Genomic DNA, 15,328 nt, shown 5'->3' with positions numbered 1-15,328 from the left:
GCACCAAACGCAGGAGGGACGTCAGAGGTAGGATGTCAGTGAATGCTTCCCACGTTCTTTCACCCCAGCGACGTCTCATCAGTAGGTGTCAGTCCTTCTTAAGCAAATCGGTTTCAGTGCAGATATAAGCAGTTCCAGGATGTTAATCCGTATTGCCAACACTAGAATCACACAGGAGAATGTGTAATGGCGTTCAGCACTCTTTCAAACACGTCCCGCTGTTTCACCATCCGTCTCCCGGTGACGTCACTCGACCGCGACACCAGAAGCCGCAAACTCAATCGCTCACCAGTCACCTTTGGGGCAGACAGTGGGCCGCTGTGGAGCTTACTCGAGTCACTTAATATTTGGCACTATTCCAACGCGTTTCGAAACAAAGGTAGTTTCTTCATCAGGGAATAGGGTGGAGGCCAATTAGTTATTCTATGAGGTTAGATAGCCTACACTCAGGAGAATCGCATGCAACAAAAAGGTCACACAAGTCAGAACAAGAGCTTAGGCAGGAAAATTTTAAATTTTATTATATATAGAACCTAAGAGGGAACAAAACAAGACATTTATTTGCTGCTAAAGCATACATACGATCATAGGAGCTATATGTATCCTGCTTTAACGTGGTAGCAGAACTATTCATGGAGGATTTTCATAGGTGGCATACCATACCTTTAGAAAGGGGCAGCAGCGTTTAATGTTTCTACAACCATTGCCATCACACACCAGCAGGTAGACTCTCTTTAGGTATGCAGGAGGGTATAGACAAAAAACAGAAAATTCAAGCGCACAACATTACTTAAAAAGTGCAAATTAATATAAATGTGTGTGAAAAATACAATCCTTGGGGATAGTACAGTTCTAGAAAAACAACGCTTTCCAAGTCTTGACAAATATGGAGAGAGAAAAAAAAAAGGTGAAATCTGGAGGGCAAATTTCTCCAAGCATATATGCAATAGAAACAGTAAAGAGAAATATAGCACCGCACTGTCAGTTAAACGGAAAGGATGGGTTTGTGTATATCTCACTCGTGTAGTGCGAGATATTCAGCCGTTGTGACTTATAGTAACCAACTATAGATGTCGTGTGCATCGTGATGTCATCTGACATATCTACTATAAGAAGATAGACCGTCTTACCCTTCAACATAGCCCCCAAGGAATCTGAGTGAAAGGCGTACGGCATCATCCAACAGCATGTGGAGGCGTTCTGATATTGTCGAGTGACCTGCTCTTATCCCTGTGCGTTGTGCCCAATCTGGAAGTGATATCAAGGCTGGTCCATTTGGGGGATAGACACTCAGCGTCCTGTGCTGCAGCCAAGAGACCGCTCCGCTTCTGACCCAGGATGGTCACATCACTTAATACTTCTGTTTTTTGAGTGTTACTCTGTTATTTTTTTGAAGTGAAACTTCTATGCTGGCATCTACCAAATGAAAATTTCCCTTGGAGTAAATTGCCTTGTTGGAGACGGAAGTGACGTCACTGCTGGCAGAAGAGGCTGTTATGGCAGCTGGCGCGGATTCGGAGGCCTCCAAAGCTCGGCGCGCATGCGCAGGAGCCGTTGCTGCTGTTCGGCCGCGCCTGCACAGTAGCTGCCAGCGCCACAGACACACGCACAGACTGACAGACGCACATGAGGAATTCACAGTTACTATTCATATAGAAGTACAAATAGGTAAAACGGGAGGGGGGGGTGTACCGCTCACGCATGTTCTAAGTCAAACTTCTTTGAAGAAGAGCACGTAAAAATAAACTTACTGTAGTAGGATGCCAGCAGACATGATTTATGTGGGGTTTTTTTTTTTTAGATGTTATTGGGGGGTACATGCAGGGGGAAAACAGTCAGTTCCACCGAGGCCTTTTCTCCTCCATGTACTAAAAGATATCTAAAAAGAAACAACAGAATCTTGTCTGCTGACCAAGACCCTACTTCATTGTTTATTTTTTTGAGTGCTAATCTTATTTTTCTTTTGTTTGAATAAATACCATTTACTTGAGACTTTCCTTTCCAGAATCTACCTCTACTTTCTTATGTGAAGGTTAAAAAAAAACTTTTGTAAGGATGACATATTGCAATAGGAACAAAAAAAGGAACAAGGCATCCAAATGTTGCCTCTAATGATGCACTCAAGTGGGTAGAAATAAAATGTTATAAATAAAACAACCTTTATTACAATAAACCAAAATTACATATAACAAGATAAAATCAGGGCCTACTATTCCTGAGATTATGAATATATACAGAATCAGATTAAAAGTATATGGAAGAAACCACAGGGGATTAGGAATAAAGAATCCAAATGATGCTGAAGTTGCAGGGAAAATAGGTACAAAATAGGTCAGCTATGATTCAGTCACTACTGAATGACAATAATAAAAGAAAAAGCTGTTTGGGATCAATGAGGTTTATACAATTTTTATACAATTTAAGAAATCCTCTTTAAATAAAAAATGCACAGCAGAGTGTCAGGGACATGTTTAACAGAATATCATTGCACAGGCCAGCATATACTCTCAACCTGTGATATTTTACACTTCATAATGCTTCCTCCAGCATGGGAAAATAACTTGTGGCGTTATATTGACTTCATATTGTGAATCTCTTTGTCCTGATCATAATTCATAACTCGCACATCTAACAAGATAAATTACATCAATATAGCCACGAGTGTAATTATTTAAAAATCTTTTTAACAATCACATTTTTTTTTTTTTTTTTTATTCCAAATGACTAAATATATATTTGACAGAGGACAAATACTTTTTGGGCGAAAAATACTACATTTTCTCTATTCCCAAATCCAATTATGACTTGGATGGTGTAAGCATTAAGTATTGTGGCCAGCCGACTGCCTGATGTTAACATGTGAGTAACATACGTATTACTAGCACCTGTAGGTGCAGATTGATCTTAAAGAGATATATTAGAGGAATTAGACTGTAATATGTGTTTGATAAACTTTACAAAATAACACTATTGTTACTGAATATATTGCCATTAAGACAGAACTTTTCCTTGTATATCAATCAAGTGAATTGTATTCACTACGAGTGCCAGAAAATATTTGTGCTCTCTATTCCATGGGCAGATTAAAAAAAATTGAAATAATAAGAGTACATCCATGCTATTAGATGACCAAAGGGAGTTATTCTATATCTGTTGAGGCGTCTGTTTCATCTGTTTTTGGCAAAACCTTCCTAAAGACTTAGATGGTATATAGAATTTGACTCTAAAAGCACTACAACTTTTTCCCCGCTGGTGCATGCCAATCTACAAACACTCAAACTAACAAGGGCCCCAAGTGCCACGATATATTAAAGGGGCAATCCCACATAGCAGGTAAAAATAAATAAAAAAACTGTAAACAATTCATCACTATAATGGTCTTCCATAAAGTAATGAATTACCCTTAAAATAACAGTTACTACCTTGTATTAGTTACACAATGATTGTTTTAATTTTCTTCGGGTGTAATAAATGTAAGTATATGAGCTGCCTAATTTTATCCGATCGACAAATGAAGACTTCGCTATTACTTTGCAAAAAACAAAAAAGGAATACTTGATCCATGGCTTTGACAAAACCCTGTGTACTAAAGCTGCTCACCAACAAAACATTTGATAACGATTTGTAAAATGAAAATGTTTAAAGTTGAAATTATTTAGAAATGCTTATATAATAGTCTGATTTTTTAGAAAATGGTGGTAATCTAGTTAACACACTTCTTTCTGCCCTTTTATCCAAGGAGGGACTGTAAAAAACTCTCGTACATCCTAATAGATTTTTCCATTTAGTTCATGTTTTTATTTAGTGTAAATCTAAGGAACTTTTGTAATTATGTGAGGATGAGATGTTTGTTACAGGTGTTAAACATGTTGATGATGAAAACCACCACAAATGACACCAAGCTTCTTTACAAGACTTGCCACACACAGTTCCATTTATTGTTAACTTGTGTGCTAAAAACCTAAGTTAACAGATCTGACATAAGGCAGTGAATTTATAGTTAATATAATTCAGTTGTCTCCATTGGTAAAAGACTTGAGTATTACTGGAAATGGACAGATTCAATTTGTATCATTTTATTAAACACCATAGGTCTATTGTAGAGAGATGTATTTCTTGGATTCCTTTGTAAGAAAACAAAACATTGAAACTGTAGGGAACAGTGAACTACTATTCTGTCAGTGTTACTATACTGTAACATTTTTAATCTACATCATCTCAAAAGGTACAAGATGTTAATGTCGCTGTACCTTTTATTGTACATTAAATTTTATTCTTTACAAAGAAAATTTGCATTATATAGCCACGCTTTACAGAATTCAAATATGCATTTTACAAGTGGAAGATGGAATTTCCAGATCATTTTTTACTAATGTACAATAGGTTTCCTGTTTTGTCATATGGCACACCCTGCAACATAAGCTAAACATAAAAAAAACTGGTTCAAAACACAAATACACCGTTATTTTACACTGACAACAAGGAATGTTGTTGTTTTATTGTTAAGTTAAGGCTGTGCTTAATGGAAATACACAACATGTAGGATCAATAGCCTTGATGAAGGCACATAAGAGGAGGCGAGCACAGCTAATTCATTCAAAATCTGTACAATTACTAATGAATATGCATGCAAACAATTTAAAATGGCACAGCTGCTTTTTGGAACAGAACAGAGCCTGGTTTTAAAATAAAATGCCATATATCCCCCAGTCCACAGTTTTAAATTCGTTATTTAAAAGAAAAAATTGGCAAAGACGTTTGAACATAAAACATGATTGAATGGAATATTTTGGACAAAGCAACTCACAGTCCCTAACAATATGTTTGTGCTGTTTGAATTAGAAGCTTGTCTTGACGTCAATGTAGTGGTTAGCCCAAAACCGACATCCCATTCAAGTGAAAGAGGAGGACATTTCCACTGATAAAAAGTTCACACGCTTTCAAGTAATTGGGTTCTTACAGCAACAGTTTCAGAACAATGCTATTTTACAGTAGAAAGTTTTAGGTAATCCTTCATCAAATTCTTTTTTTTTTCCTTCTCTTCTTTAAAGCGCTCGTGGCCTCTTCGGATTGATTTGTTTGCTGGCGTGTTCCTCCTCTTGCAAAGCAGTACGGAAAGATTTCACTTTGTCTTCAAAACGAAAGAAACAGGATTATTTAGGAAAAACTATTTATGTGAATCTTCTAGACAGATACTTTCTTATTACTGCAATGCTGAAACTTTATGCTTACTCAAGTAACCAGCTATGGGAAAAACAGTAGGCAAGACGGCAACAATAACACACAAAATATTGTAGAAGTAATGTATAAAAAAGTAGTCTATTATTAAGCTCTTATTGTTTGCGGTATGCAGAGTGGGTTCGGTAAACTTTGCATGACAAACTATATTAGGTAGCTATAAAACAAAATTATTAGCACATTAAATTAACAAGAAGTGTCTTTTCAATTACCAAAGTTTTAATAAACTTACCCCGCAATTCGGCAAGAATGTCAATCTTTTGCTCCAGGATTGCTTCGAGTTGTGTAGCATATGAATCAACATCGTAGTCTACTTCTTCAGTCATTTCAAGAAGAGCTTTTTCATCTTCTAGCCACCTTATAGACTCCTAAATGACAAATAGTTTCATTTTCAGATTTTAGACAATTAAAAAATATATATATTTTATAATCCTAAATCTTTCCTGGTCTGTGCCTCCGGTATCAAAAATCTAGAGTGCAAAATGTAAAAAAAGACAGAAAATCAAATTAATATCTACATATAAGAGAAAGCTTACCAGCTGTAATGAAGCATAAAGCTAAATCACGTTAGTATTTAGCAAGACCAAAAAGGTATTTTATAGCTTATAAATTAAAGCTAGAACTACACCTAGCAAATGCACTGGAAATTCAATAATGTGAAAGCACACTGTGCTACTTTAGTGTTGCTTTATAACTATAATATATGTTTAAATAAAGACCCAAATGTTCGCAGCCCCATGGAAAACATGATATGAATTATATATAAAGTGGTTAACAAAAATATGTTTTTGCACTAGGTAGTTTTACCAGAAACATATTTCACTCTAAGTCTATACTGCATCATAAGGGAATTACCACTGTACCACAAATAGCTGGAGATTAACATTCTGCAATATAGGCTAAAGCTTCAGAGAGCCACAAACGGTATAGAAGATCTCCAAAGATAAGTTGTTCTACAACACATCTCTCTAATGCTCAAAAATATATATCCTTACATACTGTAAAAGCACCATAAAGAACATGTTCCTGCTATAAGTACAGTAAGTTATAGGCTAGTAGGAGGGTGGGTGCTATACAGCAGCATTTCCAACATAATCTGTGCTACTTGAACGTCTATTTTCTCTAAAAAAAAAAAAAAGAGCAATGGGAGCTTGATGTGTATAGATCCATATCAATGTACAATGCATTAATCTGAACCACCCAAATATTGAAAGCCCCTTCAGATAAAGAAACAGATACCTGAAAGACCGCTCTGTGATCTTCTACTACCTGTTCCTCCATTTCTACCATTTGTGACACTGCTTCATGGAATGTAAACAATTGTGGAGAAACCTCTTCCTCCTGAATAAAACAATAGATATGAATGTTTTATATGTTTGAGTTAAAATGTAGAAATAGAATAGTGCTTTTTCAATAGTATATAATTAATCAGATCAAATCATAAATATGATGCTTATTTATGCATTATACATTATCATGTATTATATAAGCTTATACATTATATAGCATATTTAGCTTATACTGACAAAAGTAAAACACTGATAAAAAAAAAAGTAAATATGTTGGGAAAAGACTTCGAGCTCAGTGAATGTGATTTAATAAACATATATATTACACATACATACGAGTAGGTAAACACATGGTTTGATTATTTAATATAGCTGCCTCCTGAACTATGAGCCTCATTCTGGGAGTACCCCTATAGCCCCTCAACACTGCCCACAATTTTCAATTTATCTCAGAATCTGAAGAGATTACACAAGCGCTCCTCAAATTAAAACTAAGCAGCCAATGTGGACCTGACCTACAGCAATCTAAGTTCCTACGACTTGGTGCCCCAGCCATTGCCAAACCGCTTGCTTCCCTAATCAACTATTTTGTTTTCAGGCCATATCCCTAAGACCTGCAAAACTGCCAGAGTTGTCCCAATCTTCAAAAGTGGGGACAAAAACACTGTCTCAAACTACAGGCCAATCTCTCTTCTCCCAATACTATCCAAAGTCATGGAAAAATGTGTTCACTCCCAATGAACCGATTACTATACCAAGACAAATTTCACTAGCCAATTCGGCTTTCGCCCCGAACACTCCCATGGTAACTACACTGCTAAAAGCTTGCAATGAGAATGGAACAACTTACTGGTGCAATATTCGTAGATTTTGCAAAGGCTTTTGATAATGTTGATCATGTTATCTTGCTAAACAATCGCCAGTGCTCTGGAATAGGGAAGCATGCTTTAAACTGGTTTCATTCCTACCTATCAGATACATCACAATGTGTCTCTCGGGCACTAACTCCAACCCCTTGGATATCACCTGCGGTGTCCCGCAAGGCTCTGTTCTCGAGCCTCTACTCTTCTCAGTGTTCATTAATGATCTTCCTATAGCTTGTAAGGGAGCTTCAATACACATGTATGCGGATGACAATCTTTTATGCACACAACCCTAACCTCTCCGACCTTGAACACATACTTCAATCTGACTTTGAGACTTGAAAATTGGATTTCCCCCAAAATAACTGTTTTTAAACACTGATAAAACTAACAATGGTATTTGGGACCAAGGCTAAATTTCTAAAGCTTCCAATGAATGAGCTCCAGATCAGAACCAACTCTCCTGTTACTAGTTTCAAAATATTTGGGCATATGGTTTGACTCCCATTTAACATTTGGGTTGCACATTGATACCCGGATATCCAAAAACGATGCCAAACTAGGTGTACTATAAAGGAACAAATCCTCTTTACGTCTGCTGGTCAGAAAGTGCATCGTACAGCAGATGCTCATGCCAATTATAGACTATGGGGACATAGCACCTCAAACTCACCTTGGCAAACATTATATCCTCTACAACTCAATATGCCGCTTTGTCATCCAATGCAACTACAACACACATCACTGTGAAATGCTCAAAGAACTAGATTGGTCATCACTTGAGTCTAGGCGCAAAGTTCATCTTTCCTGTCTTGCCTTCAAATACTTTCTGGGCAAGCTACCCGCCTATCTGAACAAGCTCCTCAACCCTACCACATGCAGCACTTATCTGAGATCTGACTCCAAAAGACTTCATGGTCCCAAGGTTCAACAAAGTATCCAGCCCCTCCTCATTCTTTTACCGTGCACCCCACAACTGGAACAATCTACCGGAGACTCTCACAGCCGCCAGCAGTCTAAGTTCTTTCAAAACTAAAGCTGTCTCACATTTTAATCTGGTCTGTAACGGTTACATACACCAAAGTGCCACTGCCCCTGCGGGATAACGCGGTCCCGTGACCGTGATGCCCCTTAACCCGGAAACAAGAGTTGTCCTCTTCCATACCCATATACTTCAGATCGTGTCCAGCACTCCATGTGAAAGCAGGACATATGCGAAGCTGAAAAAAAAAAACATTCTTTGGGCAGTCCTCAAGGGTCACCAACAGGTCAGGTTTTAAGGATATCCTTGCTTCAGCACAGATGGCTCAACCTGTGCTGAAGAATATCTTTAAAACCTGAGTGTTGGTGACTCATGAGAACTGGAGTTGGACACTCCTGGACAACTTCATGGTGTCCCTGCCAGAAAGCTTCATTAAGAATGTACTCTAATTAGATACTTTAAACTTGAATTTTGCTAAGGCGTCTACATAAAAAGTTTAAAGAAAACAAATGTATTATTTGAATATTATCATTGCCTTTATAAAAATGCATCCACTCACATTTTGTTCACAAAGCAGTTTGAGATCATCTCTCTGAGGAGAGCTTCCTACTCCCCACAGTGTTTCCAAGTCATCCAATTGATTAGGAGTATGATGTAACATGGGGCGGATGTCTCCTGCAGCAGTTGGATCCACAGTCAACTCTTTTACCCTGAAATATAAAAACATCACATTACCCACCTTATTCAAACAGCGAATATTTAGAAAAACATAACATGCAAAATAGCGATAAAAAAAAAAAGTAATTAAACATTCCATGTATATGAGATGTCAGTTATACAGATCTCTTTGTTCGATAATTACAAACCATCCAATAAAGAGCCATGATGCAGTATTTATGTGGGAAAGAAACAGCTCTGAGCAATGTGTCTGAAGCCTTTCCTAAAGCCAGACCAGAACATTGAATTACAATGAATACATTTGTACTGTATCTGCTGAGTACCATCACATGTTCACAGCAGCAATTTATGACATCAGGCAAGCCACTTGTTTATACTGCTTGAGGAACACAGAAATAGATTGCAATCTCACTGGGACAGGGGTTTCTACTTTGCATAGCACTGGCTAGAAGCAAATTAAAGGTTAAGCAATAGTTTATGCCTGTTTTCTAATTTTTTCAATTACTTTAGTAAGATGAAAAGGATTTTTATTGTTCTCCCAAAAATTTTCGTTGGTTGAAAAAATAATATTTAGCTACACCACAGAGTGTATACAAATATATATGGGATATTTGTCAACGACAAGTGAAGTGTAAAGCCCTAAACAAAATGTAAGTTTCAAATTCAGTTAAATTAGGACAAAGAAATCTATAAAAGATGACACAAGGAATTTTACACTAAAGGAATTGCCAATAAAAACATACATGCTAATAAATGATAAAATACCTATAAATGATGCCGACCATGCAAAAAAATATATATCTCAATACACACGTGACAAATAATTTTGAAAGGATTACCAGGGACAGTGTTTAAATGATTCACCCCACACAAAAAATATAGACATATACATGAAAAGGTTTTAGGAGTGTAATGTATAGAATGAAGTAGACCTGGTGAGCGTAGGAGAAAAGTCGTCATACTCATAGGAAGGAGAGAGATCAGAGCGACTGCTGCTACCCTGTGAGAAGGGAATATCCGATGGACTAATTCCAAATTCCTTTACTCTGGAGCGCCAAGATAAAGCAGAAAGTTGAAGAAAAGTTTTGATAAGGATAGAATGCAGTTTTAGCAAGTTGTCTATGCAGTGATACATTAAGAATGTGTATAGACAGTGTTAAAAAAAAAGATTGCATAGTTATAAACAATTTAAGTATACAAGTTGCCATATTAATATAATACAATGTTAGTACCAATACTATAGGTGTGATATCCAATTAGTAAGCATAATACGAATTACAAATAAAAAATATCCTTGGATAATAGGACATGGACTTTTTTTTTGCTGGGTAGGGGGTGGGAGCGGGAGGGGTAATGCAGACCTGAACCATGCTATTTTCACTGGTTTATGAGATACAAACCAGTGAAGTTACCAGTTTTAATTATCCCTTCAGGGGAGTGGCTGCAAAATCTTGCGAGTCCCGCAAGCAAATAGGAAGCCTCAACGTGATCGGTTGTGGTGTCAGTCACGGGAGACCAGGCATTTACACCTTTTTACCAGAATCATACATTGAGCAAAACATGTAAAGTGAAATAAATTGTGATTTATTCGCACAAAAAGGCATACACAAAATTATACACAAACTACATAAGAAAAGACACACTTACTTGGGAACTGGGTTAAAAAACTAGAGACTTTCCTAGCTGCTGTGTACTCTAAAACAGAGATTTTCCTTGACCGGGACTTAGCTCCAAACATCCTGGAACTAAAATCGGCTTACAATCCCAACCACGACCGCAACGTTCAATTGTGAGAACTTGGCCGCGAAAAAATGGACTTAGAATATTTTCCGGGCAAAGATTTCTGAAGCCGGTGCCGTGTAAGAGCACTTTTTAGTACTTTCAAAAATCCCGCCGATGTTCTGGCGCTGAGAATCTCCTGTTTGATTGGCTCGGGCGTTTCTTATAGTATTTTGGAGTTCATTAACAAAATACTACAGCCAATCACAGCGTGGGAACTTTCCTTTCAGCCAATCAGCTAGTCTCTGAAACCGTGTAAGCGTGGAATCTGAATCTGCCAAGGGACATGCGCAAGTTTGCCACCTTAGTCCTTTGCTATTCAGATGCCACCCACTGGGTTAGGCTCCTCCAAGTCTGGTGGGGCAAATGGTAGCCTGGACAACTTCCATTCATCCCAGGACGTGAGTACTTGAGCCCTTCCTTGCTACCTAAATGGTCTTCACACCTCAGACATCCTCTGGTGGCTTTCAACTCTGATGTCCTGCAGACTTACTGGCACCAACTTGGTAGCCTGTCAGAACATTGGTTCTGAAAGTCCCAGCTCATTACTGTGCGTAACAGTATATCTTATATGAAACACAATGTTAATAAAAATATACTTTTACATATCCGAAGTCTCTGGGTATGGGGAATAGAATAGAAAGCTGCACTTTATTTTCTACTAGCCTATATTCCCCACACACTATCTCATAGACTTGGACTGAACTCTAAGAATCCCCTCACAACCGTATCTATGGTTGGAGCACCCATGAACCTCTATATGGGTTCTGGGTTACCTGGGCATCCCCCTTAACCTAAACCGCTCAGTTACAGGGACACTATGCATCCCTTTGCACCATTTACCTTTCTGTGCTGTGCTGAAACAGGGAACCCTAGCGGTGAGTCGCGCAAGTGTTTTCAAGGGGAGATAGTGCCAGGACAATGTGCCTACATGTATCCAGGAATCAAACATGATTCTCTGGTACATTTTTAGGGGAACCATCAACTCTGGACCCCAACTACCTAGGCACATTCTGACAACACTTTCTCAGCAAAACCCCCCTTGAAACTCATACCTTAGCCATCCCTGCTTGCTGGCATCCCTGGAAAGGCAAAAACATAAAAATTCTTTGTTGCACACTTACACAGTATGCATGTACAACAGTTGGGCTCAAGAGCTTACTCTTGAACCCCAATATATGGATCAGAGGTAACTAAACGAGATTAAACCTTAGAGAGCTTGTTACCCCCTCACCGTCACAGTGTCCTATTGGACGGCCAATAAAAACCACTTTAAAAACAAGGAAGTAATGCAGGTAAATTCACCGATAAGTACCAGCTGAAAATAGCAAAGATCAGCCCCTGGTTCCCATTAATTCCTGGTTTCCAAATGGGATGTAAATGATCATCTAATAAGAAGCCACATGGATGATGTTGCACCTTACTATTGGCCCGAGATTTGGCAGCCATTTTGTTTCTCCTGAAGGAGATTTAAACCTGGTAACATCACTGATAAGTATCTCAGGAACCAGGGGGTCCCAGAACTGTAAATAGTGATGTTTGGCTCAGAGGGACACAGCTTTCCGTCCTCCTGTAAAAACAATGGGGGGAGGGCAGTGGGAGGAGAAGAGAGTAGGAGAAACTGCTTTATATTAAAATACTCACACTTAGGTTAACTAAGAAGTCAGAGGATTTAAACGCATGACTTGCACTGTCATACGTTGTAACTTGGTATTTGAGGATTTGTTAGTAATTATACTTTTCGATTTCTGTGCCAGTGATTCCAGTACTTAAATAAGTACAAGAGCTGTTCAACATTAGATGTACTTAATCTTTATATAATAATATGATACCGTATCGTCATGTCACTGCCTTTTGGACAGCTGTGTTATGGTTGGAAAAGTGAACATCCCTTTTCAGGTTCATGCCACTGTCTACTAAAATGATTGCAGACTTCTTTTAGAATTGCCATACTGAGTTTATTTGCCTGTTCAGCAACCCACTGTGGCAACTTGTAAGTCACTCAACGGCAAGATGAATGGGATTGTTAGTCTATTATGCACAATGTTTTATGTCTCAACATTTTGAATTATGCCATCCTGCCCAGCAAAGTGGCACCTTTGGAGAACTACACAATGTTCACATTAACTGTTATCCAGGTATGGAATTCACATCTAAAGCACTTCTAAGATCTACCAGCATGATTGTGTTTTATATGTTACATACCTATTTGCGTATCTTAAAGTGTTTAAAGTGTTTTCACAGGATGCCATGCCAGGGGATATAGTAGCAATCTGAAAAAAAAAAAAATCACACAATTGCCCAATAAAATAGTAATAGGAGAGGTTATACCTATCATTTTGCAGTTAAACACTACTATATATCTCATTTAGTCCATGCTCAAAAGTGTATATAACAAAACTGTTGCTCATCTTAGGCCATTTGTTCCCTGACTCTGCAACTCACCAAGTTTTAGGAAGAATTATAATTTGAAATAAACAATTTAAAGCACATATTTCATAAAGTGATGAGTTATTCACTGGCAATCACAAACAGTGTGGTTTGGCAACTCCCATACCTAGGCACTGCCGAGGTGATCTGCCCAAGTTTCTAGTGTCAGCGACTGAGGTAAAAACATCATACACAGACCCTTATTCCACAAGCTCAAAGCCACCTTACCGTTGCTTGGGAAGATTTCAGCTCTATTCAAATATATGGACATGAAATCTTCCAAAGCATTTCTTACAAAGTCTGAAAAGATCTTTAGAAAAAAAAAAGGACTTTTAATCTTTCCTCAACTGAACCAAACTTTGGAATTATTTTTGATGTGCGACTCCAGTCACATTATCGTAAATGATATCGATATACATTTTTATAGGGTCACCGTAAATTGCTTTGGTAATACTAACAAGCACACATCCATAAGCTTACCATGCAGGTACGGGAGTTTTCACCAATAAAAGAGTCTCGTAGAACTTGAGTGAGTTTACTCGCTCTAAACGGAGTATGTGGTTTGTTTCTTCCTAGTGCACGGATGCACTCCTGTAGAAAATAAACATAATTGGTATTTCTCCAAATAAATAATGCAGAACAAAAATAGTCCTTGTATATCACCTGCAGAAGTGAAAGGATAGTGTGAAAGTACAAGCTTTTCATTTTTAGAAACTGTAAATTAAAGGAGCAGTTCCGCCTGGCAACCCACTATTTTTGTTTTATTACAAGTATAGGAAGCAGGGGGTCTCTAAAGCTGAACAGAATTTCTTTCAGCCCCCCCGAGCGTGGGACGCCTGCTTTTAGAGGTACTTACCGAAGTTGCCGCCAGTACTTTGTGGAGGTTTAAATCCCCTGCGTCACAAGGGCCAATAGGAAGCAGTAATGGATGACTTCACGGCTTCCTATTTGTCCACGTGGGTGATTTAAACCTCCCTTTTGTTTCCCCTAGAGGGTACAGTACAGACTACGCCTTCTCCACTAAGGATCTCGGAGAGCAGTGGCTCCCCAGTTGCCAAAATTAACGCTGTTCAGCTCCAGAGACCCCAATGCTCCCTATACCTGTATGTGTGTAAACACACATCTGTCAGGAGCTGCTCTTTTTTATGAACATTAACAGCTGCTACATTATATTACATTCAAATAGCAGTGAGCACTAATGTACTCATGCAAAGTAAAACTTTTGTCTCCTAAACATCATATTTTTAAGCACCAAAGTTAAACGAACGTGCAATATTTCTGCATTTGTGTAAAGTATCTCTAATAAGCTCTAATAGCCAAGAATCCAGAGTTGTGCAATGTTCAAAACATCACATGCATTGATGTACAGTAGCATGAGTAGACTAAGCCAGCTGTGCGCAAACACGGGTCAGGAAAAGTTGTAGGGGGGGGGGGGGCGTGCAGGCGGTTACAGAGGCCCCGCTCTCTTCCCCACAGCATTTCAATTAAAGGCCGGGGGAGGCGTGAGGCCAGGTCTCTGCGGGTCTTCGGCGACGCGTCACGACGTGACATGACCCACAACGTCAATGACGCTGAGTCATTGGGAGAAGGGGGCGCAAACGCTGCGGCTCCCGGGCAGGGGGGGCGCAGCTCAAGAAGTTTGCGCACCCCTGGACTAAGCCATGAGCTTTTGACTCCGCAGAAGATGCACACAAAATAGTTTTTTTTCTTCCGCTCCACTCTACTACAATGCTTACCTTAAGAGCTAATAAACTTTTATTTATTTCAGCGCCTTCGAGTCTTGTTTGTCTGTCTGCACTGGAAGTATCAGCTCCCCTTTCATTTCCAGCCAAGTCAATGAGAGAAAATTTACCATGGAGTTTTCCTTTCTTTCGTAAAATTATCTGAAACACTGCATGGCTCCGAGATGAATGTGCATTTGCAGATGTTTGACCAGACGTTCTAAAGTATACAAGAAACCATTATTTACATATTATAAGAAAAAAAAAAATCACACACACACACACTAAAATGATAATAGTAGTGTCAATTAGTCTATTTTTAACACAGCAAATAAATATATACAGTGC

At 38.5% G+C, this 15,328-nt stretch overlaps 1 protein-coding gene across 5 annotated transcripts in view; it reads right to left on the bottom strand.

The window, feature by feature from the left end:
- Nucleotides 1-2,135: 2,135 nt before the first annotated feature.
- The window catches only part of KIF2A (kinesin family member 2A), an 80,070-nt gene continuing 66,877 nt past the window's right edge, over nucleotides 2,136-15,328 (bottom strand). For 3 of the 5 annotated variants that reach the window (XM_075589810.1, XM_075589793.1, XM_075589801.1), the window contains 8 exons: nucleotides 14,996-15,200; nucleotides 13,740-13,850; nucleotides 13,035-13,102; nucleotides 9,983-10,096; nucleotides 8,932-9,082; nucleotides 6,478-6,579; nucleotides 5,471-5,606; nucleotides 2,136-5,131 (listed from right to left, as the gene is read on the bottom strand). In XM_075589810.1, coding sequence (XP_075445925.1) covers nucleotides 5,046-5,131; nucleotides 5,471-5,606; nucleotides 6,478-6,579; nucleotides 8,932-9,082; nucleotides 9,983-10,096; nucleotides 13,035-13,102; nucleotides 13,740-13,850; nucleotides 14,996-15,200 — 973 coding nt within the window. In that variant the 3' untranslated portion in view covers nucleotides 2,136-5,045. The remainder of the gene's footprint in view (nucleotides 5,132-5,470; nucleotides 5,607-6,477; nucleotides 6,580-8,931; nucleotides 9,083-9,982; nucleotides 10,097-13,034; nucleotides 13,103-13,739; nucleotides 13,851-14,995; nucleotides 15,201-15,328) is intronic. The other 2 variants (XM_075589828.1, XM_075589820.1) reach the window with 1 other exon arrangement.

The sequence above is a fragment of the Ascaphus truei genome, chromosome 1, assembly GCF_040206685.1.
Source record: "Ascaphus truei isolate aAscTru1 chromosome 1, aAscTru1.hap1, whole genome shotgun sequence".
NCBI lineage: Eukaryota > Metazoa > Chordata > Amphibia > Anura > Ascaphidae > Ascaphus > Ascaphus truei.
Note: the sequence above shows the minus strand (reverse complement) of the source record. Positions and strands in the feature narration are given on the sequence as shown.